We start from the raw sequence: 25313 nt of genomic DNA on the forward strand, positions 1-25313 counted from the left end.
CTGGAACACTTACTTAATCTCAGCCTGTCTGTTTGATTCTGGTCTTTGACTCCAGATGACCTCCTTGCCCATTTCTGCATGGGTGTTGATATATGCATGGGACCTTCTAGCAGACATTGTGGAGCCATTCAGAGCTGCTGTTATTATTGAGACCTGCAAAGCACCGCTTCTGAGAAGCAATGGCTGAGTGACGGTGATCCTCATTCCCTGAGGAGCAGTGAATCCAGGTGCTTATGTTTTCCAGGTTCACGACATGGGGAAGAAACTGGACTTCCTTGTGGACATGCACATGCAGCACATGGAACGCCTGCAGGTCCATGTCACGGAGTACTACCCGACGAAGGGGGCCTCGTCCCCAGCAGAAGGGGAGAAGAAAGAGGACAACAGGTATTCTGATTTGAAAACCATCATCTGCAACTACTCAGAGACAGGCCCCCCAGACCCACCCTACAGCTTCCACCAGGTGCCCATCGACAGAGTCGGCCCCTATGGGTATTTTTCACGTGACCCCGTGAACCTGACCCAAGGGGGACCCAGTTCGACAAAGGCTCAGCCCACCCTTCCCTCCTCGGGAAGTACATATGCAGAGAGGCCCACAGTTCTGCCCATCTTGACTCTTCTGGACTCATGTGTGAGCTACCACTCACAGACAGAACTGCAAGGCCCCTATTCGGACCGCATCTCACCCCGCCAGAGACGCAGCATCACTAGGGACAGTGACACGCCACTGTCCCTCATGTCCGTCAACCACGAGGAGCTGGAGCGGTCTCCAAGTGGCTTCAGCATCTCCCAGGACAGAGATGATTATATGTTTGGCCCCAGTGGGGGATCGAGCTGGATGAGGGAGAAGAGGTACTTGGCTGAGGGGGAGACGGACACAGACACAGACCCCTTCACGCCTAGTGGTTCCATGCCTATGTCATCCACTGGGGATGGCATTTCGGATTCTATATGGACCCCTTCCAACAAGCCCGCTTAGAAGGGGTCACTGGATGACTCCTGGTACTGTAGACAGACTTTGTACAGCTCACTTACTCTCACGCCTAGCACTTACAATGGTGTAAGTGGCTGTGTCAAGCGCATGCATGTGCGCGGTAGCCCCCCTACAAGCAGGGGCTTCTCACAGCCTTCTTCCTCCCTGTGTCACTGCAACAGAGTCGCTTCCTTTTCAGCATGGTTTGCATGACTTGACACTATATAAACGACACTGTTAGTCTCTTCTAGATACACCTTTATCTGCTCTTCTTACTTTCAATCATGATCGAACAAGTACAGGGAGACTTACTGGTGAGCTGTGCTATTTGTTTGGTTGGCTGGTTTGGGTTTTGATTTGGATAAACTGAGAGCAGAGTTTAAGTTATTTCTAGGCTCACTTCCCCTTTGTGTAAAAATGCTCCAGTTGAATCAACTGTTTTCTAAAGCAAGGGAATAATTTTCTCAACCCAAACATACAGTGCATTCCAATGAGGCTGGAGGACAGGAACAAGATAGTCAATCAACACCCAAAGCCAAGATTTTGAAAATTATTTCACTAATGGAAGGCTGGTAAAATTATTTAAACACTCCCAAAGGGACTTGGTCTACTTCTTTTACAGTACTGTGCCTCAGTTTGCTCATCTGTAAGATGTTGGTGATCCAAAATATAACATCACACGTGTTTTGGATTGGGGAGGAGAAATCTTCCATACATACCACAAACACAGAAAAATAGTTCCCAATTTATGTAGCCAAAGATAATGAAATCTACCAGAAGTGGGATGCCCCCTCTAGGCAGGAGCTATATTTCATGTCTTCAAAATAAGATTCCAACCCACTCTTCTGCCTGTACTTGAATCCAAAGTGGAAATTAGAATCAAGAGTGATTATCTTTCCAAGTCCTCTATTTAAAAGTGGGAAGTTTGGGCACAAGTCAAGTGACATTCCTTGAGACACTTGGTTGTCATGTGTAGAGTAAGGACTCCAAGCCTCTGCCTGGTGATGACTCACTCCTTGCCTGAGTTTCCCCTCACATTATCCCATTTGCACACCGGGATGCAGAAATCGTGCCGAGACACCAGCACTCTTTATCCATGAAATACAATCTCCACTCTTTATTCAAAGCAAGGAGGATATCGACTTTGAGCACAAAGCATGCTCACGTGATGCTTTGTATGTGGGATCCAGGGTGGAGAATACAAACTAGTTATGAATATGCAAATAGGAAGAATTCCCAGAACCATTCGCTTTTACTCCCCCTTCCCTCAGATTTTCAAAATGAAAATATTAGAACCACCCAAAATCAAAAGAGCTACTGGAGTGTCAGCCAACAGCCTAGAGATCCCTGCCCTACTACTGCAGGAGGATGGATACTAAGCACAAGCCACCCTGTGGCCTCCTGGGAGGTATTGCTACATGCTGCAAACCTCTGATTAAAAAAAAAAAAAAGGTTGGACTTTGGCTGTTCTTGCTAGATCACTACGCCACAATATTAGTGTCTCAGTCTTCTCACGTATCAAAACACTGGTTTTAAATCATTGCCATGGTGACCATTAAGGTGATAAAAAATATACCCTAAATAAGTGTTTATATGCCAATGCTGTTTGGTGTGTTGTCAAGATCCATAGATACCATGGCAGACATATGGCTGATGGTTTCATAAATTCCTGATCCTAGGATCCTGCCCTGTGTTGGGTAGAGATTCCTCAGCAATTGGTTTCTTTCAATCCACATGCTGAGATTGGTCCTGTACAAACTGCTGAGAATAAGTAATGGTGAAAGCTTGTCCCATGATATAGCTACTTAAATCCAAATCTTTCAATTCCACGAACTGTGACAAGCACTGAGGATGGTAAGGAGTACCTTTCATGGATGATATCATGAATGGAACCTTTAAGTTCAAGGCAGGCAATATAGTCACACACATTGGATGCAGACCTTTGTGGTTTGCAAATTGACTTTCTGACAATCTGAAAGACAAAGGCTGTTGCCCTGTCTTCCCAGTTCTTTCAATATGACTTCAGTGGTCCCACTGGGGCTGTAAGAAAACTTACACCTCTTCCAAGGGACTTAATTCTTGAATCTGACCTTCCTAGAATGTTTTCATCTGAAATAGGTGTACTATCTAGCACCAAATATATGCTACCCTTCTTTATATGCATGGGATTGGGGAGGAAGTTAGAGAAAAATATGTACCATGTGATTTTTCCTAACATAGTCACATTCCTTCAGAACTTCCTAGCATTGGTATATTACATGTGGATGCATTTCTTCAGGAGTTCGGTGGAGTTCTTGGTCAAGAATTCTGTGAACTGAAGCTTGCATTGTCTTGCAAGCAAGCTACAAGCAAGCAGTCTTGCTTTCCTGATTCAAAATCAGAGGGGCAGAAATTAGTTTTGTATTGATTATCAGCTTAGCAGATGTTGGTTGTCTGTATCAGATAGGCACAATCTCATTTCATATATTTGGCTGCAATGCTTTAGAATATAGTACATTTAAATTTTCTAAGAAGTAGGGCTGGAGGTATAGTTCAGTGGTAGAGTACTTGCCTACCTTACAGAAAGTTCTGGCTTTGATTTTTAGCATGGCACAACACACACACACACACACACACACACACACACACACACACCCCAAATACGTAGTGTGTAGAGGACAGCTGTGAAGAGCCCATCTAAGAGAACAAACAGGAGAAAGAGGGTCTGGAGTCCTTCTACCGTGATATTCTTCTACAGAATTCTAGACCAGCAAACAAAACCTACTCATCTAAACCTGTTGGTACATTGCATGATCACCGTGGCTAGCACTGAGGATGCAGAAGTTCTACTCTTGGGGATGATGGTGTGTGTCCCATGAAGATCTTTTGTAAGTCAAGAAATAAACAATCTAAGGACAGAATAATCCTAAAGAATTGGATAACATGTACCAAAAATCATACCTGTAGCTCTGCAGCGTGCTGAGGAGATCCCAGCAGTTTTTGCAGAAACCTAGAAATACTGACAAGCTAATTCCATCACAAGAACTGGGAATCGTTTTTCTCAGGTAAAAGGATAATCTCATTTCATATATTTGGCTACAATGCTTTAAAATATAGTACATTTAAATTTTCTAAGAAGTAGGGCTGGAGGTATAGTTCAGTGGTAGAGTACTTGCCTACCTTACAGAAAATTCTGGCTTTGATTTTTAGCATGGCACAACACACACACACACACACACACACACACACAAACACACATATAGGGGGATGTATCTTAGCAAGATAAAAATGAATGAGAGGAGTCAATGCTAGTTAAAGTATAATTATATTAGGCTGAATAAAAGTCAGTTTAAGTGTAAATTTGATTATTAAATATTATTATACAGATAAATCCTAAAAACATACAAAAACTGAGATTGTGGGAAAAAAAGAAAATATTGAATTGAGAAAACTCTTCAATAACTATTTTTAAAACTTACAATTCAGACTTACTAAATATGACACTGTTGTTTTGAATTCTTGTTTTAATGAAGTAAATAAAGAATACCAAAGTATATAGGTAAAACCAAACTAATTAACTAACAATTATGCTATTATGTCTTTTCTGTACAAAGCAGGTCCTAGACATCGTAACTCAAGCATAAGCACCCTTTGAAAACATGGCATTTCAGAATCTACTCACAATTTGCCAAAATAATTCTCATAATTTTATGCTACTCTGAGAGTGTAATAAATAAGTATTTACTTGGTTATTCATTTAGCAAGATTTATGAGGTACCACTGAACACCAAGGATTGTGCAACAGAAATACAGAGATCAGGAATCCAGTTTCTGTTATAAGAAAGCTGGTGGCTTCAACCATCAATGATCCTTTTAGACTTTTCCTACCTGATTTTGTATCTGCAGACAACTGTCCACTAATAGTGCCTCCCAGAGGAGAGAATTGGAAGTTCAACACAGAAGAAACTGGAAGCAAAGGCACTGAACCAAAATGATGATGATCCTGTCACCTCCGGGAAGGCAGAGATCATTGAATGGGGAATTTACTTTTGAGTTCCTGGAGAAATTAGCCTTCTCCATATCCCTGTTGCACTGGAGGCCTTGCAAGTAGCTGAGGCATCTGTCTCACCATACTGACTAAAAATGCCTTGGTACAGGTCATGGCAAAACACCTATTCGAAAAGAAAAAAGTCACTTTGCCAGTGAGAATCTGCAGATCAAAATCCTTGGAGGGAAGAGAAGAGATGATCTCAGAAGTCAACTTTACTTTTGACAAGGCTGCCACATTGACCCTGATTCCCACAATACATTGCTACCCCAGATGATGCTGCATAGGATAGACCCTCTTTGGTTCTCATGAATATGTTCCCAAGGCACCCAGGACCACTGATATTTTCATTGCTTTAGACTTTGAGGGTATCCTTAAGAATTTATCTTCACTTCTCTTCAAAAGCATGCTGTTGCCAGCATGAACTTTAACCTACATATGCTTTCTGCGTCCAAAAGAAATTCAAAGTTCTCATGCTGCTTTTACCCTGTTCATAACTGAGCCATCTGTACCCTAAACATGGCAGCAGATAGCAACTCAGTAGTTCCCAGCTTCAGAGATGTTAGAGACTAGAATACTTATGAAGCTTTCATAGGTTTTGAAACCATGGAGTGATGATAACGTCAAACAAATGAAAAGGATATTGAGATGACTTGTATAAAAATTTGAGTTTTGAGACATTCAAAACTATTTCATTCTATTTTAAATTTCAACTGAGACAATCAACTCTGTATAAAGCCCTTAGTACAGTAACTGGTCTATACCAAAACTATCCATGATTATTCATGTCTGTTTTTACAGTACATGTATGCTCCATAACACTGATTACTGATATTACTTATGGAATCTTAAGTTTACAACGGAAAATATTTTTTTTAGGAAAAAAGAAGCTGGTGGAGATATAATCCAAATTATTGCATGATAAAACTAGGCATTTTTTTCAGTTGTTCTTTAACCGTGTACCTGTCTGCAGCATGATTGTTTTCTTTTTCCCCATCACAATGTAGAAGATAAGGAATACTGGAAGGAGCATTAGGAATGCTGGTTCTCGGTAGGTATGTGCTGAAAGTGCTGTTGAACAGAGTACCAGATGTAGCCATATTCTCTTTTCAAAACTACTTATAGGAGATATAGGCAAAGAGAAACTAATTAAATATGATAGGAAAGTCAACTGTTGCCTGATGGCTACCAGTAGCACCCTTTCCGTAAATGGGACGTCTTCAGGAAAAGGGTCCGAACTTGTTCCGATTCTTCCCTGTGGATGTGATCTCAGACTCCCATGGTCTCACTTCAGTCTCATATCTCTGATCCCTCTAGGATCAGATGTACTTGCACAGAATTGAGGAGACACAATTTTACAGACTGTAAAGTGCTCATAGCAAGACCTTGGTCACTCATATTTTTTTAGGGCAGGGCATAAATGCTCAGAGGACAGGGGCCTTAACCAGGTCTCATGATATTGAAAATAAAGATGAAGTAGCAGAGCGAACCTAGATCTCAGGTCTCCTTCCCCCTCATCCAGATGTTGACACCAGAAGATAAATGACAATTTCCTGCCTCTCTTGAGAAACGGCTGACCCAGAAATAATGTTTGAGAGCATCACTCTAGGGGACTCTCTAGAATAGGACTGATGTTCCCAAGTCCTGAAGATGTCCCTTCTTCTGAATATCTCATCATCAAAGGGCCCAGAGAAACCTCGTGTGGTTGAGTATAGTTAGATAAAGACAGAAGAACACCCTTTCAACCATGGCCATGACTACTGTCCCCCGCCATTATGACTATTCTTGCATTGTCTCTTATTGTGCCAAGATTGGACACAAGATTTGTTGATCCCATGGACCCATTCAGCTCCACACACACCTTCAGTTGTAGCCTCAGATAGAGGTCCAATGAATGAGATGTCTCTATAGATGTGATTTAAGTAGGACCTGATTTCTTTGGGAATCTGACATGCCACAAGCTTCCAGTTCTAACAAAGGTATCGCCGTGTACCAGAGTATCTGGGTTTCATCTGAGCAGGCCTGGCTCTTCTTCCTTTACCCCAGGGGATCCCCATGCTTGCCATATCATAGACAGACACTTTGGGCCCTTGTCAAAAACTTCCTACAATCAGTTCTGATTTAAATATATCATGTCTGTATAACTGTGATAACACCTTAGAGAATAAACTGGTCTTCATGACTCATGTGCAGATCGCTATGTGCAGAATGTCCACTTGGGCTGTGCTTAGATTTGCCAGAATTTGACAGTGTTCCCCCAGAGTTTGTATGAAATCCATTGGTAAGATAGGCTGTGTTAGTGATCTTGTGTTGGCTGATCCAAAGCTCCTGAAGGAATCAAAGAGAAAAGTGTCACATTATTGGATGGATTTTAATTACTGCATTATTTTAACAACTGTCATTCTGCCTGAGTCTTTTTTCCTCTTAACAGGATTCCTCTGGGATTGATGTAAGTGCTAGGAAAATTAGTAATTTTTATCATAGTAAAAAACGCAAAACAAAACAGATCTATGTAACCTAAGAATGGCTTAAGTTAATTAACCACACCTAGCCTAGTACTTAGGAATATACCAACTAAAATTGAAAACCTAAGAGTTCTAAAACCAAAAATTTGGTTTCAATGCTCTTTTCTCTAACTCTATCCACAAAACTGAGGTCTGGGATAGGAGAACAGTTCCCACTAAGTTCTCTATATTGCCAGCATCCTTAATGTAAACCCACTTGGGGGCTGTTATTGGATGCACAGAAATTGAAGCTGAGAGAAAGAGAGCTTCCTAGATGTCACATATTACAAAAGAAAGATCTTGCATTTTACACAAAACCATGGACCTCAGAAGCTTATCCTATCTCTGCCCCTACACCAATTCTCCCAGGCAGTAGAACTGGTGCCCGGTCAGTCTTCATGGTCCCCAAGAAGACATTTCCCTCCTCTATGCAGTCAGTTTTTCAGTGAAATGATCGTGCGCCCACCCAAGCTCCCTAGAAAGGAAGGGTGACTGTGTCAGCTGCCCGCTGCTAGTCAGCAGGTCCTTTGAATGTTTTCACAATCCAGCTGTCAGAGGCAGAAAGTGATGCCACATAAATTATTCACAGGGTTCACATTGGAGTCCATTAGCCCTTGGAGTTTGGTGGCCACAGATATTCCCACAAACACCCTTTGTTCTCTGTCCCCCCAGATCCTCTGTCACTGTGTTTATCTGAATGAGTTCAAATGTGCCCCAGTGTCAGCCGGCTGTCATCTTCTGCCTCTAGACTGCATTCTTATTTTAGGGCTTGAAATATTGTGCGAACACAAACTAGCCCTTAGAACATGTTCTCTGAGAGGTCAAACGGGCAAATCTATTGTGTCCCCATTTCTCAATATTAAGAGAACAGGAATCTGCATGGACACCAAATGGATCTCCTAACAGGGTCATTCTTTACCCCCTCTGAATCCAGTTCCAGGGAATGGGAGATCAGCTTCAAGCCTCGGCCCTCCCTGGGGGCTAAGCAGAGGATTTGGACAGCCCTTCAGTCAAACAGCAGGCGTAAGCTGATAGAGAGAGAACCTCTGCCAGGTTCTGAAAAGCCTAATTAGGATAGATGCACGTTTTCAGATTTGCCAGTCCTTCCTGTTTTAAAGAGAGAAAAAAAAATCTATCTCATGCTGATGGGCTATGAATTTTATCCCCTCCCCCTTCCTAATGTGCAGTGATGGGAAACACCTACTGTGGAAGAATAAATTAAGGTTTCCAGTGATATGGACCACTGTGTTTGATTTTAGGTTGTATTTTTCTTTCACCCCTTTTGATGGCATAGAATTCTGGTGCCTTGCTCCCTGGATTTGTCTCTGTGCTATGAGTAGGCTCTCCACATTCTGGCTTACACGGGAACACAACTATTCCACAAGTGCCCTTTAGTGCTCTTTATAATATGGTTTCCTGTAATTTTTAAACTGTATGTGTAATTTATATTCTGATTCTGTCCAATATTTGACAACTTTAATAGGTTGATTTCCATATATATATTATGCAAACAATTCTTACCTGATTTTTTTATGTTCTATCTCAAGATCAATAAAGATTGCGCCACTTATTAATAAGCAGATGTTCCAATGATTCTGTGAAAAATTGTCTGAGAAATGCTTCAGAATGGCTCTTTTGGGGCTGTATTACTGAGGGTCAAAGGCACTGCAGAGAAACGCTACAAATACTCATGGCCAAACACAGCAAAGATCTATTTCTTGCCCAAATGAAATTCCATATACACTGTCTCAATGCTTATGAGTGATACAAAGATTTAGGGTACTTCTATCACGGACTATACTTATCCTAGCATGGAATAAACCCAGTTATCTCCAGCCACCAAGCCCAGCCAGGAAAGGAGAAAATGAGAAAGTCATACCATCCTCTAACTGCCTGCATTCAATGACTAGTTCTTTCTAGTCACGTTTTCACTGACCAGATTTTGTCCCGTGGTATTGACAAAACTGCAATGGATATTGGGATTTGTAGTCTTCAGTAGAGCTCAGCCTGGAGAACTGGTGTTAATGCTAAAATGTTCCCCCTAGAAATGACTAAAGTTACAAAAATACGCATGACAGCAATTATTTTGCAGAATTTGGCAAGAACTGTCTTCTTACTGGTGGTGTACATATCGATCGTGCCACAAGAACATGTGCTCAACTATGTTCATAGCAGCATTGTTTGCTATAGCCAGAACCTGGAAACAACCTAAATGCCCCTCGACTGAAGAATGGATAAGGAAAATGTGGTACATTTACACAACGGAGTACTACACAGCAGAAAAAATAACGACATTTTGAGTTTGGCAGGCAAATGGATGGAGCTAGAAAACATCATTTTGAGTGAGGTAATCCAGGCACAGAAACACAATTATCACATATACTCACTCATAAGTGTTTTTTCAACATAAAGCAAAGAAAACCAGCCCACAAATCACAATCCCAGAGAACCTAGACAACAATGAGGACCCTAAGAGAGACATACATGGATCTAACCTACATGGGAAATAGAAAAAGACAAGATTTCCTGAGTAAATTTGGAGCATGAGAACTATGAAAGAGCGTTGAAGGGGAGGGGACAGGCAGGGAGGGGAGCAGAGAAAAATGTAGCACTCAATAAAAATCAATAAAAGGGGGATGAAAAAAAGATCTGACACAAGAAGAGAAACTACAAGACTGCTTTTCTTCCATTCAAAATTTCCACTTCCTCCCCTCCTCCCATTCTCCTCCTGCTCCCCCACTCACCCTCCTCCCTCCCTCTCCAGTCTTAAGAGAGGGCAGGGTACCCTGCCCTGTGGGAAGACCAAGGCCCTCCCCACTCCATCCAGGCCTAGAAAGGTATGCATCCAAACAGACTAGGATCCCAAAAAGCCAGTACATGCAATAGAAACAATTCCCAGTGCCATTATCAATGGCTTCTCAGTCAGCCCCCATTGTCAGCCACATTCAGAGAGTCTGGTTTGGTCACATGCTCATTCAGTCCCAGTCCAGCTGGATTTGGTGAGCTCCCATTAGAACAGGCAAACTGTCTCAGTGGGTGGACCAACCTCTCGTGTTCCTGACTTCCTGCTCAACTTCTCCCTCCTGCTCTTTAACTGGACCTTGGGAGTGCAGTCCAGTACTCTGATGAGGGTCTCTGTCTCTATCTCCATCCATCGCCGGACGAAGGTTCTATGGTGATATTCGAGATATTCATCAGTGTGACTATGGGACAAAGCCAGTTCAGGTGCCCTCTCCTCTGCTACCCAAGGACTTAGCTGGGGACATCCCGATGGACACCTGGGATCCCCTCTAGAACAAAGTCTCTTGCCAACCCTAAAATGGTTTCCTTAATTGAGATATCTTCTTCCCTGGTCCTATACCCGCCCTTCCTCCATCTCAACCCTCCCACTCCCTTAAGCTCTCCCCAATCTTTCCCTTCTCCCTTCTCTCTCCCCCTTTCCCCTTCCCCTTCCCCCAACCCCACCCCCACCTCAGCCACAATGCTCCCAACTTTTGCCTGGCGATCTTGTCTGCTTCCAGTTTCCAAGAGGATTTATATATTTTTATCTTTGGGTTCACCTTATTATTTGGTTTCTCTAGGCTCGTGAACTATAGGCTCAATGTCCTTTGTTTATGGCTAGAATCCACTAATGGGTGAGTACATACCATATTCATCTTTTTGGGTCTGGGTTATCTCACTCAGGATAGTGTTTTCTATTTCCATCCATTTGCATGCAAAATTCAAGATGTCATTGGTTTTTACCTCTGATTAGTACTCTAATGTGTATATATTCTACACTTTCTTTATCCATTCTTCCATTGAGGGATATCTAGGTTGTTTCCAGGTTCTGGCTATTACAAATAATGCTTAATTTATGATACAGAATATGCTTTAAGATATAGAAAAGTATAAAATCAGAGGCATCTTTCGTAATGATAAAGGTGCTATTACAGCAACCAAAGATAATTTGTTATATATTACTATTGCATATTATTTTGTTCCTGCGTATGTGAAATTAATAAAATTCACAAAATATAAGAAATAGTGACAGAATTGTAAAGAAAATTATGCAATTCAGAAATAAAGCTTAAGCTTTTAACATTTTTTTTTAAAAAAAAAAAAGAAGCCAGTGCTAATAGGCCAAGGAGCAATTTAATTAATAGTTTCTGTGTGGTTATTTTGGGGCTGAGCAGGAACAAATGCACAGGCTCCAACAACACACCCTCCAAAGGGGTCATGACCCACAGGTTGAGAACCCTTGATGAGACATCAGTGCTATAGAAGACTGGTATAAAAATTAGCATGGTTGGATTTCTATTTCTCATAAGAGCACTGTGTCATAAAGGACATAAGAGATGAACAGGAGAGTAGATGAAGAAAGACTAGGGGAAGAGGAATGGAGCAGGAGGGCCGAAGAGCATCCTGATGAGCAAAGTCAGTTCTTTGCTTGCCCCACAGAATGAACTTGGCTAACATAAGAATCCCCATTACAAAGGGTTTTGTTTCATCTCTGGAGCTGGACTTTTATTTAAAAGCCTCTCCAAAACTTAGTGCGGTCAGACATAGTGGGAATAAGAACTGCCATCCACCGAGCTCTTATGGAACAGAGGCATTTTGTTTTGTTTTGCTTTCTGTGATTTGTCTCATCTCAGCTGCATGGTAAACCTTCTTGAGTATGGAGCTGTTATCCAGCCCATTTTGTAAATCAGAACACTGATGCTAAAAGTTTCATCATTCACCCAATGTCACTGAGGCAGAACCAGAATTTGAACTCAAGATGGCTGATTCCAGAACCTGGATTCCTGGGCATGAATTCATGAAGAACTCTCACTTGACGAACCATCTGAGAAACTAGATGTTGGACTACACCAGTTAACATCCATGAATGAAGCCTGCTCACTCAGCCTCTTCCTTTCACTTCTCCAGCAACTTGAACGTGTGTGGTTCTATCACTCTGGGACTGGCTCGGAAGAAACAAGTCACCATATTATTAGAGAAGTTAAGGTGTGTGTGTGTGTGTGTGTGTGTTTGTGTGTGTGTGTGTGTGTGTAGGGGCATGTGGACATGTATGTGGAGAACAAAGGTTGATGTCAGGTGTTTTTCTCCATTGCTCATGACAGTATTTTTAAGACAGCTCTTTCATTGAACCCGTCACTCACAGATCTGGCTAGATTGGCTAGCCGGCACGTCCTGTCCCCAGTTACACACACGCAAGGCTGTGCCTGGCTCTTTGGAAGTTAAGATGTTAATACAGGGATCGTGTTTAAAGATTGAGCCAGGGTTTTACCGTGGAACCACAGAATTTCCCAAAGTTAGAAGCAATGAAATACCTATAAACAAAAACCTGAGCAACCCTACTCTTACAGGTCCCAGGGAGCTAATCTTTGCAACCTACTGGGTTTTGTTTATAGAGAGCCCTCTGAGAAGTTATATGAATTGGACCAAATAATTGTTCCAGGTGCACCCAGGAGCCAGCTAGCATCTAACCTTTGCTGGCTGAAGGTTGCCCTTGGATGTTAAGGGGCACTCTCAGGTTACTCATGCTACAACTGAATGAGCTTCAAGGTGCTGCGACCTTAGGTAGAGAAGTGGGGAGACACGGTCAATGAAGGTGCAGAGTATGAGGAACTATACTTCAACTGCCAGTGAACTGGAAGGCAGGCGGAATGGATCTGGGGCAGGCAGTATCAATATGTTGCACACAAGTCCAGTTTCAAATCCTGCTTGCACAAGGAAAACAAAACCACTCTGAGAGTCAAATGGCGGTGTAGGACAGCTTTAGGCAAGCTGACGACCATTCTTAACAGAAGGATATCTAGTACCTGGAGTCTCTTGGAACAAGGGCCATCACCAATGCTCTTAATCTAGGTCAGCATCTAGCTGCAAGGGAAGGACCTATGGACAGTTTGTGGCTGTGGGAACATCATGCACCTTGCTGCCATGTCATTCCCCAACAAAACTCGGTCTCATGAGTATCAAGTGCATGTTAGATAGACCTGAAAAATTATATCCCTGAGAAAATCCCTTTCCATCTGCATAAATGGAGCAATAGCCCTTTCATAGCCTCCCATCCTAGATGCTCCTGGGAATCTGCTATTGTGTCCAAGATTGTATTCCTACAATGAGCACTGACATCCCCACACTGGGGACGTGTAAGATATCTTCCCTAAGAAAAGTATGATTGTCCTGGATCCTGGCCCGACCTCTGGTTTGAAAACATTCGTGGCAGGTGGTCTTCTGGTTCTGGCCAGATCAGTCTCAGGTGAGTTCAAGGCTAAGGGAATTAGCAGAGGCAGGAGGACAATGGGAGGAAATTGAGGCAACAAGGGTCAAGTCATAGAGGGCTGATAGGCTGTTAGCAGCTTTTATTCCGAGTCAGGAGGGATTCGGTGCAAGACTTTGAGCCGAGGATGATGAGATGTTATTTATATTGAAAATGGCTTCTGTGGCTACTCTACTGAAAAATGCCTGAAGGGAACAAGATATAAACAGGGAGGTTAGTCAGGAACAGGATCCTGTTGGCAACAATTCATAAGAGAACTGTGCGTACTTAGAGCAGCTGAGGACTATAAGGAGTAGAGAAAGGGTTCAATGGGTTCAGCACTTGCCAGGAAAGTGTCAAGTTGGATTCATTGAGTTACAGTCTCGAGAACCCATATGAAACTAAACATAATATCACCTAGCTGTTCTCCCAGCATTTCTCGAGGAAAATGGAAGGCAGAAACAGGAGTATCCCCAGAAGCACACGGCCACCTAGTTTAGAATGCTTGGAGTGGAGAAAGAACAAAGAACAAGAAGAGCAACAAGAAACCCTGTTTCAAACAAGGGAGAAGGCAAAGACAGACACCTGAGATGGCTCTGGTTTCCTTGCGCATACCGTGGCACGCGTGTGTTTACATTCACATTTTTCAAATTCTCATGAAAATCCTATCAAACCATAAGACATGGTCGAGTCACCCAGCAACTAAGCACAGAGAACAAAAGGAGCCATCCAGGGACTGAGAGTAAGACAATGGGGGGAGGAACCAGCGAAGTGGAGTGACTGCGAACAGCTGACTAAAGAGAGCCAAGAGAGTGAACCGTTGAGCAAATCAAGCTCTGGGTATCTCAAGGGAAGGCTGGCAGCCAGGGGGACCCAGTGCTGCTGAAACGTGTGAGAAGGCAGTCAGCCACTTGGAAGTCCTGGGACCCACGCTGGGGTCATTTCTGTTCGCTGTGACTTGAGTTAGAAGAAGTGGAGGGTTGAAGGGTCTGAGGAAATGGAACCCATCTGAGAGTTGTCACCAGAAAGGACAAGGAAGAGATGGAGAGCTGTAAGGGATAGTGAGGACACAGGAGACATTTGTTTTATTCAAAAAAAATCCAGCATATCTTCATGCTCATGAGGATGAGTTTATAAGGTGGAGAGTGACAGGTGAAGACATGGTTAAACATGTCCTACACACACACACACACACACACACACACACGCGCGCGCGCACATGCGTGCAAACGCACGCATGCACACACGCACAGAAACTTTCTCTAGGCAATCCCATGCTGAGGTGACGACAACCTGAAGCTCTGGCAGCCAAACAGGAACTGCCAGAGAGAGATTCTGGTAACTTGTCTCACAGCTGAATCTATATATGTGTATCTCCTGGCTCCTGTTTCATCTTTTCTATAAACTGCAGCCCTTAGTATAGCAAAAGTAGAGAGAAACAGAATTTTTCTCTTCCTAGTTCTCACCAAAATTGTAAATAAGCATATTTCTTTTTATCCGTTCTTCTCTACTTGTTGGGTTTGTTTGTTCATAAAACAGCAAGCGTTAGATGTTTGAGTTAGCTATCATTTTGGGGTGTTGAACCACAGTCACTATGATCCCCTGTGAAAGGCAGAATTCTAAAGAGGCCCCTCACCTCAACTATCATATGCTCACCCTTATTTCACCTGTGAGTTGTGTTTAGCGGATATGCAGGACGGAACTGAAACTGTCCTCCAGAGAGAAAGACACAAAACCTTCTACCCTTCACCTATTAAACTTTAATAACTAAAGGAAAATTTAATAATTAAAGGAATGGACTTAGGGAGAAAGAATTCTGCCAGGCCTGAAACCTTACCTCCCCACAGGAAAGAATCAAAATGTCTCAGCTAAATTTACATGTCTGACCTCTGCTTCCTGTTTTTCTATACATTGTGAGATAGTCACAGACATAATAGAGAGGAAGGTAGATTTTTTCCTCTCTCTGGTTTGGCCAAACTAAAGAAGTCAACTTTCCTTTGCAAATTCCTCTTTTCCTTCATAATTTAGGAACGTTAAAGTGGAGCGTTAGAGCCTCCGTTACCTAAATGTTCAGTAACAAGCCCAGGGGCAGCACTTCCTGAAACTGTGTGACGCCTCTGCAGGCAAACAGCAAAACTCAGGCCGAGTCAGATGAACAAACCACGAACAGCTTAGAGCAGTGGTTCTCACCTTCCTGATGCTTCAACCCATTACCACAGTGCCTCATGTTGTGCCCCAACCATAAAATTATTTCACTGATACTTCATAACTCTAATTTTGCCACTGTTATGAATCATAATGCAAATATCTGATATGCAGGATATCTGATATGTGACCTCCAAAGGGGTCATGACCCACAGATTGAGAAGCACTGGCCTAGTGTCAGTTCGACCTGGGGTTCAGGTTAGATAAAACTGGGGTGTCAATTAACAATGAAAATTCATTGAAGGTGAAGCTGTGTCCAATAAAAATAACAAAAGGCTTGATGATAGTGGAGGTATTCGGATACGGTGCTCACATAGTACATAGAGTTTAGGCTTGAGGAAATGAAGGACTAGAGATGGTGCTAGGAGCTAAGATCTTGGATATGAGCTCCCCTGAAGTGAGTCGGTCATCTCAGAGAACTAGGAGTCAATATAATGGGCCTGCTTTACATGCATTATATGAATGTCTAGTTTAGAGAGGGTTAACCATCAATGCACTTTCAAGTATGAAGAAAATGGGGCTTAGAGGTTAAGTGAAATACCCAAAGCCACACAACCATGGAGACACAGCAGTGACTGTGGCTTTTGTTCTTGCTGCCTCTCCTAAGACTGTTATGAACACAGCCATTGTGTTTCATAGGAAACAATCAAAAGATCAGAAATGCAGGCTTCCTAAGCTGTCAGAGGGTAATTTCTAAGAAATACCACTGTGACGGTTTGTATGACTCCTATGTCCATACAGCAATCCCATGCAATAGCCACCATTATGATCTCTATTCTGTAGATCAACCAAGTGACCTTGAGGGAACCAACAATCTCCCCAAATAGAAACATCAGGCCTGTAGGCCTGGACCCTCGCTTGCTTACTGGGATACCTCTGGATCTAGGGAAATCTACATCATATAGTGGTTTTATCCCACACACAGCCATTAGTCCTGAAATTTGTCTATGTAGTTTCTAATATCAAAAGCTACTCTTTTGATTCCCTCCCCCACAACTCTTTAAAACTTGATATCCGTCCTGAGTTCAAAAGTCTTGTGCACAGGGGCAGTTGGCTGGCTTGACTTTCCTACTCTAGGGGTCTGACAACCTTGGCCTCAGCCTGGCCCCTTCTTCAGAAGTCTGCTGGCTATGTGCCAGGTGATGTTGAGCCCAAAGACATCCAGGACAGGAAGAGGGACTCATCACCTGCTTCCTTCTGTGCTATCCACACCCCTGCCCCTGGCCCAGTAATTGCTGTCAGGGAAGTTTTCCCATCCCGGGTTGAATCGCGGCTTTGTCATCTAGCTCACGGATTCTGTTCAGCTTATCACACAGGCATTTTTTCTCTGATGGAGATGATCCTCTCATTGTCCAGAGTTTTGGAGAGGATTATTATTCTTTTTTCCCCCCGGAGGATTTAAAGCAGAGTTATGAAGCCCTTTCCAATCCCCACCCCCTGTATCTTTCACTAAGAACTCATATAAACCCTGCCATTCTGACCTCACTGTTAATCTCCTTGGCTGTCTAAGTTCTTTGAAGTCATTCATCCTGCTCAGGAGACCGGTGAGTCGTATACTATAGATATTTTAAGCTGCCTTTCGTCTCCTCACCCCGAAAGCTGGAAGCCAGCCACGGAATGCTATAATTCCTGTGTCCTGGATCCTGGAGGCTGAGTGATAGGCGAGTCCTTTCTGCCACATCTCCACCATGTTGAGCAAAGACTCTGTTCTTTGATCCCAATCTGTTGCTTCCCATTTCCTTTATGGTATTGATTAGAATCTTAAAGCATTCCTGAGCAAGTGAGGTAGATTGTCCTCACTTCTGAGATAAAGAAAACATGGTCTTCAATACAAGAAATTGAAGCCATAAAGGAAGAATGCCCCCAAGATGTATTAACAGCAAGGTAGCTGCTGAGAAGTTTAAATTTCTGTTTCAAGTCAAACTCAAAGCTCTCATGGACGTGGACAGCAAACACACAATTCCTTTCTGGTCTGGTTCATTGATATGGCTACTGCCTAAGCTTCAGTTTCTTCAAATTCCAGAGTACGGATAATACAAATTAACGGGAGGGTGGCTTTGAAAACCAGTGGATTATCATATGCAACAGTCCTGCCAGGAGACTCTTGCTCTTCATTAGATATTTTGAAAAGACAGACTCTCACCTTTCTGAGTTTCTCTACAGGCCGTAGAGGTGGCTGTCTGAGATTAAAACCCATGCCTGTTATCACCGTTTTAATGGCCTCAAGCAATTATTTACTCAGCCTCTACTTGCCCTCCAAGACGAGGGAGCTGGTGCTGAGCTAGAGATCAGATGAGCAAATAACCACGAAAATATATGGAGAATTAAATAGCTCACATCATTGTGGATGCTCATGCCTGTTGGATATTTGTGTGAGTTTTTCTTTTCTATGACTCACTGTAATTTCAGCAGTAAATGAGCATCTTGAGCCCTTCACGGTGCAGTGGGAAACTTGCACTTGTCTGTTCAAGCTAAATGTCAGTGATTTGTGATCCTTGTTCACTGGAAGCAATACATTCATGACTAAGACTCTCAAAGTTTAGTTCTTACTGCTCATGCCACCAACATCAGAGCTGTTGTTGAAAAAAATAAGGAAGTATTGTGGTTTAACATTATGAGACTCTTGGGCTGATCTTGACTCAATAGCCTATTTCATCTGTCCTAATAACCTTTTTTATCTGCTTTAATAACCTTTTATATATGTCTCCTGGAGAGTTTTTGGGTTTCTGGCCCTTTTATCCAGTAAAATGCAAGGAGGTCATTAATTTGGTTTTCATCATTAGAAGTTTTCATGACATTCTAGGGAGATATTTTGCAGGTAGGAATGAATTTCCAGCTCTCTTATTTAGTGTTATGTTATTGGGTTGGGTTTGATTTGTTTTGGGCTTAATTTTGATTTTTTTTATATGTTTGAAACAGGGTTTCACACTGTATTCCAGTCTGGTCTGAACTTGCTATGTAACCTAGGTTGGTTCTGAACCTATAATGATTCTCCTAACTCTACCACTTGAAGGCTTAATTTATAGACATGAGCCACTCAGCTCTCCTTTTAGAAGCCATGTAGCCATGAAATGAGTAAGGACTCTACCTCCAGTCTTTTGGTCTTCATACTATATAAAAGGTCTTACCTGTCTAATATGGTAGGCATTTAAAATAATAACAAATACGCAGTTGTATCCAAACATGGAGGCTTAGTACATGGAGGACAGTCTACCAGTCAGTACTTTGCTTCTTAGGAGCAACGCCTGGGGCTCTGCAAATTGAGCTAACAAAAATTAGATTAAATAAAGTGGAGTACTTCATCTGCTTATGTCAGTCCTCACAGAAATGAAATAAAAACCCCAAAGAGGCAACGAAAACCAGAGACTCATGTGTTCTTTTAGTGAGAGGTCAGTACCATGATGAAGAGGTAATTAATATATTCAAAGCAAGGGTCATTTGAGCTTCTAGAGGTGGTGTGCAATGAGAAGGTAAGAGGAAGCAAGCTGAAGACAAGGCTTACTCTAAAGAGCTCCTTGTGCAGGTTCATCTCATTGCCAGTTTTCATGGCTAGGAAAGTACCCCTAGACATGGGATTTATGGCAGAATTCATTGACTGGAAATGGGTGCATTGTGTCAGAGACAGGAATCTTTGAAAAAGTTATTTCCTGTATCTCTCAATTCTCAATAACTTTCAGCTCAAAACAAAACATGTGCCAAAGTGTCATGTCTTCAGGTGGCTTAATCCCTTGGGACTTTACTCTTGTCATTAAAACTGTTGCTTTGCTTCTATGCACGTTTCACTGAAGGAACAGTGGTTCTTAGATATCATAATGGCCAGGGGGAATGTGCTGAATAATAGGAACAGTTTTAAAGAAAAATATTTGATAGCTGATATAAATTTTATAAGATACAACCTTGAAAATTATAAATCTATCACACAGAGAAAATTATTTGTTTGCTTATTAAAGTACCAATGTTCTTGAACATCGCATCATTGGTTGAACAGCTAGGATAGCTCTGTCTCTGCAAGATGTTGTCTCCTGATAGATACACAGAGAACATTTTTTTAATGTTCATCACAGCTCTGAAGAAAGAAACTGAGAAACAAATAGTTTTAATAACCTACACAGCTAAAAAATGGCAGAACTAGGGTCTAAGTTCAAGAAGTCTAGCTCTAGACTCCATGCTTTCTTTTTCTTTAGAGGAGATAAAGAAGGATACTATATATTACTAAAAGACATACTTCATCAAGAAAATATAATCATAAAAACATATGTATCAGACATTAGCATTTTTAATTTTATAAAAACAAATACTTAAAAGATGTAAAAGATCCTGACACAGTAATAGTGGTGATTTCAATACCCTGCACTTACCTACATGTAGTTTTTCAAGTAAAAACCAGTAAGGAAATCCCAGAGGTAAAGTGTACCATAGAGCAAATAGATTTCACAGGCAACTATGGAACATTCAACCCAACAGAAACAGAACCAAGAATTTTTTCTAAAATAGACCACCTTCTAAGCAACAAAATTAACTTTTCCTAAATACAGAAGAATCTTAATCATCCCTTATATCTTTTCAGATAATAGTTCAATAGAACAAGAAGTTACTAGAAAGCAAAACTACACAAGCATATGAAGGCCAAACTGTACACTTTGAAATGATGAATGTAGACACCATGCTTTGAAATACCTGTGTCGTAAGGCTCAGTTTCTTTGGGTGGAGGGAAGGTCCAGTTAGATCCAGGTTACAAAGCTCAGCTCAAAAGTCAAATGGAGTGCACCTGACTTGGCCACGTGTTCCCTACCCGGTGCCCTAAATTGCCCTACAGTAGCCTCAGCGTGCAAAGGAATACTGAAGAGGGCAGAAGTGATCAGTACAAGTCCAGTCCATCTACTGTGTAAACGGTGCAATTCTTTCAAGAACCCTCTGACTGCCTGTCCAAACCAGGCTTATCTTGAGCACTGAATGAGAAACACTAAAGTAATACTCGTTGTTTGTCTCAAACTCAGTTTAACTGTGCTCCCCCTGTTTTCATCCTCTTCTGTGCACTGTCCTCCTAATATATAGTTGATCCAGGAATGGAGATTAATGGAACTCTAAATTGAAGAAAAATTAATTACTTCCTCCATGAGCTAAATCATCAGGAGTTGTGGTCTTAAGGTAAAGAAGTTTAGCATACTATTGGTAAAAGGACACTTTTTACATGATCGGTGGTCAACAGGATATGTACAACTATTGTAGAGCTGCAGTGACTTTTCCTGATATGAATTTGTTTTTGCTTGTCATTTTAGTGGCTCTACAGTTGTGACAATGCAGAAGAGGAAGGGGAGAGGTAAAGAGCAGAAGATAATGGAATGATAAACAGTTAATATCCTTAGGCACCATTCTAGACCAAGAATTGCGCTAGGCACTGGATTTCATGGTCCTATGTAACCTTCAGAATAAACTTTCAACTGTCCATTTTATATACAAAGGTCAGCAGGGCACAGTAACGTTGCCATTGTGACCTATGTCCTGGAGCAGTTAGTTCACCATATTTCATCCCGTATCCATCATCCTCATGCCCTAAGCTGGAGAGAATGCTGATCAGATTTCGCTTCAATGAGAGAAAATGTACATCAATGTTCTGTGTGGCATGTGGCACACAGAAAGTGCTCAAAACATTTTTTGTCATTATTATAAATCTATTAAGTTCTACATGAGCTACCATGCTATATTGTTTTCTGCCTTAGTTGTCATGCTACAGAATAAACTCTCCAAGAGGACTAGCACCAAATCCACAAAGTCCAACAAGTTGTTATAGTCACCTCCATTCATAATTGTAGCATTTACTATATTAATAGTAACATTAGAGGTAATATTTTGTCTTTAGAGGCTATTTCTCATCTCAGAAACTGTGTGAATGCCCCTTTGAATATACGTGCAAACCTTACCCATACTACCACAGGCCCTTCAGTCACAGAGACACATGATTCAGACACAGACTCTAACTATAAACAAGCCTATCCCTTCCACCCAAGCACACAAATGGTGGTACCTAACCCACCAGCTCTCCCCTCCCACTACGACCACAGCTAAGCAGGCCACAGCTAGCAGGTTACTAGGTAGAAAGCTACACGTTGGTAGAGAGTCCACTAATTGCAGTTCTTTAGTAACTTTGTGGGCCAGAGCTCCCTCTCCGTAATCAAACATGGAGATTAATTTTAAAAAGAGCTTTGTTTCAAATTTAAGCCAAAGAAACCCTGGTGTCCATTTGTTATCTCTGCACAAACTGACGTGATTTCTGATGAGATGGTGTGCTAGTGACTTCCCCAGCGCTGTTCCCAGAGCAGATTCTATATCAGAGCGCTAACTATAGGTGCTAACTATAGGTGTTTTGCTATAGGTGGAGAGAAATTCCCAGCATGCTGAGCTTCCTGCTGCACTGTCCTCCAGTGAGACTGTGCATGGGCCTTGCCTGTATCCTCTCTCTCTGGAATACAGGTGGGCCGTTCACTTCTGAGTATCTGTTTTGTGTGTGTGTGTGTGTGTGTTGTAGGAGGGTATTATTGTGCTTGAAGAATCCCAGTAATATTTTAATGCAAAATCTTAAGCACTTTGATCAAAACACTTCGATCAAAACATCAAAATACACAATCATGTGCTCGAGTATCATAGAAGGCTCTACTCCTCTAGCATCCTGTTCACATCACCATCCTTTGTTTGCTCTCCCACCAAGGAAATATTCTGAATTAGCTCATTAATTCTCCTTTTGTTCCATTCTCTACCTGTCAGCCCATGTGATCTATCTTTATATATATAGATGATTACATCACTTGATTGTATTCCTCCACGATTCCCACCCTTATTCCGACAAAGTCAGGGATGATTTACTCTGCTTGGATACCATTCCACGTCCTTTGTGTACTCCATATGACCTTGATCACTTCGTCTTCACCGACTCCCATAAATGCCCACCTCCTTCTTTCTTTAGGCTCCAACACCTTGACCTTCAGCCAGCTCTTTAGAGAAACACTCATGGATAATGTCGACTGGGGCACATGGTATTCTCTGTATGTGGAACAGCCCTCAGCCACTTAGGTCCTACCCAGATACTGTTCAGCCTCAGATTTCAGTTCACCATGCCCTCCCAGGGCACACTTCCATGTGACTGAGATGTGATCGGGCTCCCTGTCATCTGCATTCACATTTATAATTATTACCCTTTTTACTGTTGAGTTCCCTTCTCTCCAACACACACAGTAGCTAACAAATTCTGATGCTGAGTAACAGTCTCAATCGTATTTATCTTTGGTAAATATGCGATGACTAACGATTAAATGAACAAAACACAAGGGAGATTTTGAATAAATCATATCACAGTTCTAGAGAGCAGTTCTCTCATATGGAGAAATATTGAAGTCAGACTAAGTCCTATGTGATGTTGTGTCTATATTGTCACTTCTCTGGTGAAACCTTTTTTTTTAACTTTTTAATTTTAGCATCTGGTCTCAAAGGAGAAGGCAAGAAAGATAAGGGAATGGCTCTCCTACCTACAACAGGTAAATGGGGAGTTGTGCCTCCCAGTTCACTTACCTCCAGCAGATTCCCGGAGCTCTCTGGGTCTTTTCATCTGGGGATCTTACTAAATGCACACACAGTGGTATTCCATCCGAGGATAAGAGGTTATAATGGAAGTATTGTTGTTGGCCATCATCACCTTTGAAATAGTTCACTCACCTCTACTTTTCCTGGTTTTCCTGCTCTGAAATTGGACTACCTATGAAACGTGCCTTGTAAACCACCCCACAGAGCAGCCCAAGATGCACATCCCTTCAGAATGTAAAAGATAAGCAAGATAACTTCTTTAATATTTGTTTGGCTTTTATTGAGAATGGAAGTTTCTCTTTATTTTCTAAATTTTACTTTTAGGGAGAGTAATCCAATGCTTCAGAAGGCAAATGGTACAAAATGTGCACGCAGTTAAAATGCTTCCTCAAGAAACCTCTTCTCTTTCTCCAAAGCCACCAACTGTACCAATATATTGTGTATGAACGTGATAAATTCTCACAATTATTCATTCTGCTTGAGGCTCTAATTTTCTCCCTTTTAATTGAGATTAATTCCAACATCAAAGGAAATCAGAAGTAATAAAAGGTGATAACATAATAGGTGTTGTCTTCTTCCAGGCAATTCAGCTGGTCTCTGCTTCAGCCAGCGAGGTGGGCTTATTGGAAAATGTCTCTCAGTAGCCTTTACTGTTATATTGTCCTGGAGAGGAAGGAACCTAGTGAATCTGGACAGTTAAAGGGAATTCCTAATGCTGTTCTGAATTCTTTATTTTCTGCCTTAATGAACTTGTCTGCAGGACAGAATGCTTTAATCTAGGAGGAGACTGCTACCTAACAGAGGAGTGGGAGTTAGGAGAAGGGGGTGTGGATGTGAATATACATTATATGCATGTATGAAATCCTCAAAGAATTAATAAAATGTTATATTAAATTATCAACAAGCACAATATCAAAAAGAAGGAAAGAAAGAAAGAGGAAGGAAGATAGGGAAGAAAGGAAAGAAGGAAGGTCGGAAAGGAGGGAGGGAAGGAGGGAGGTAGATGATGTTTGGTCAGAGATTTTTCTCAAGCAAAAATTTGTGTAGAGGGGGCTTTGGGAGCATTGTGGAAGATCGGGCAGAAAGAAAGTCAGAGCTGGGCAATGAGGATGGCCATGAAATGCTGTTTTATGGGTATGATGTGTCTGTGCACTCATGAACTAACATCCGTTATTTTTGCCTTCATTGGGCTCACACCGGACTAAGCCAATAAACATGCAGTTATAGCTGGGAGAAGGGGCTCATGGGGCCTGACCAGGATAGCTGCAATGACTAAGGTAACACCATCACATCCTAACTTACCTTTGTGCCTGTCTGGTCACTTAACCTTCTAGACCTAGAGCCTTTGCCTTGGCAACCTTTCTTGGATTGTCCATGACCTGGACCATAGTTCACACATTATGTAGTGCCTGGAAAAGAATGCTGAGCTTTGCAAAGAAAGCAGGTGTTACTAGGCTGCCCCCAAATGCCTCACTAATACAATCCTTCCCTTGAACACCGATGAAACCAATTATGTATTTATCTTTTAAATCCCTGTGCCTGAGTTTCGTGTCCAAGAGACTTTTCAGAAGCATGAGCCTGCTCTTGGTTTGGGCTTTAATGAAAGGACTAAAAGATTTAATTGGGTTAATCAGCAGCATGTTTATCAATAACTATCTCACATGAATCATTTATAACTAATGGCAGTCGAGTCCTGCTGGAAGATAGGAAGTCCTTCTCTTTGATGATGTAGCCAGTGGAAGTTGACCATGTTCTGTGATGTACTGCCTGGCCCTGATTAAGCCA

The 25313-nt window shown here is 41.9% G+C and overlaps 2 protein-coding genes across 5 annotated transcripts in view; both read left to right on the forward strand.

The window, feature by feature from the left end:
• Window positions 1–9081, forward strand: part of Kcnq3 (potassium voltage-gated channel subfamily Q member 3) — a 266192-nt gene extending 257111 nt beyond the window's left edge. For 2 of the 4 annotated variants that reach the window (XM_005354542.3, XM_026782785.1), the window contains exon 15: window positions 245–9081. In XM_005354542.3, the coding sequence (XP_005354599.2) occupies window positions 245–979 (735 nt within the window). In that variant the 3' untranslated portion in view covers window positions 980–9081. The other 2 variants (XR_003377500.1, XM_026782786.1) reach the window with 2 other exon arrangements.
• Window positions 9082–22345: 13264 nt separating this feature from the next.
• Window positions 22346–25313, forward strand: part of Hhla1 (HERV-H LTR-associating 1) — a 33825-nt gene continuing 30857 nt past the window's right edge. The window contains exons 1-2 of the mRNA XM_013348914.2: window positions 22346–22424; window positions 23423–23482. Coding sequence (XP_013204368.1) covers window positions 22346–22424; window positions 23423–23482 — 139 coding nt within the window. The remainder of the gene's footprint in view (window positions 22425–23422; window positions 23483–25313) is intronic.

This window comes from Microtus ochrogaster, chromosome 15 (assembly GCF_000317375.1).
Source record: "Microtus ochrogaster isolate Prairie Vole_2 chromosome 15, MicOch1.0, whole genome shotgun sequence".
In the NCBI taxonomy this organism is placed as follows: Eukaryota; Metazoa; Chordata; class Mammalia; order Rodentia; family Cricetidae; genus Microtus; species Microtus ochrogaster.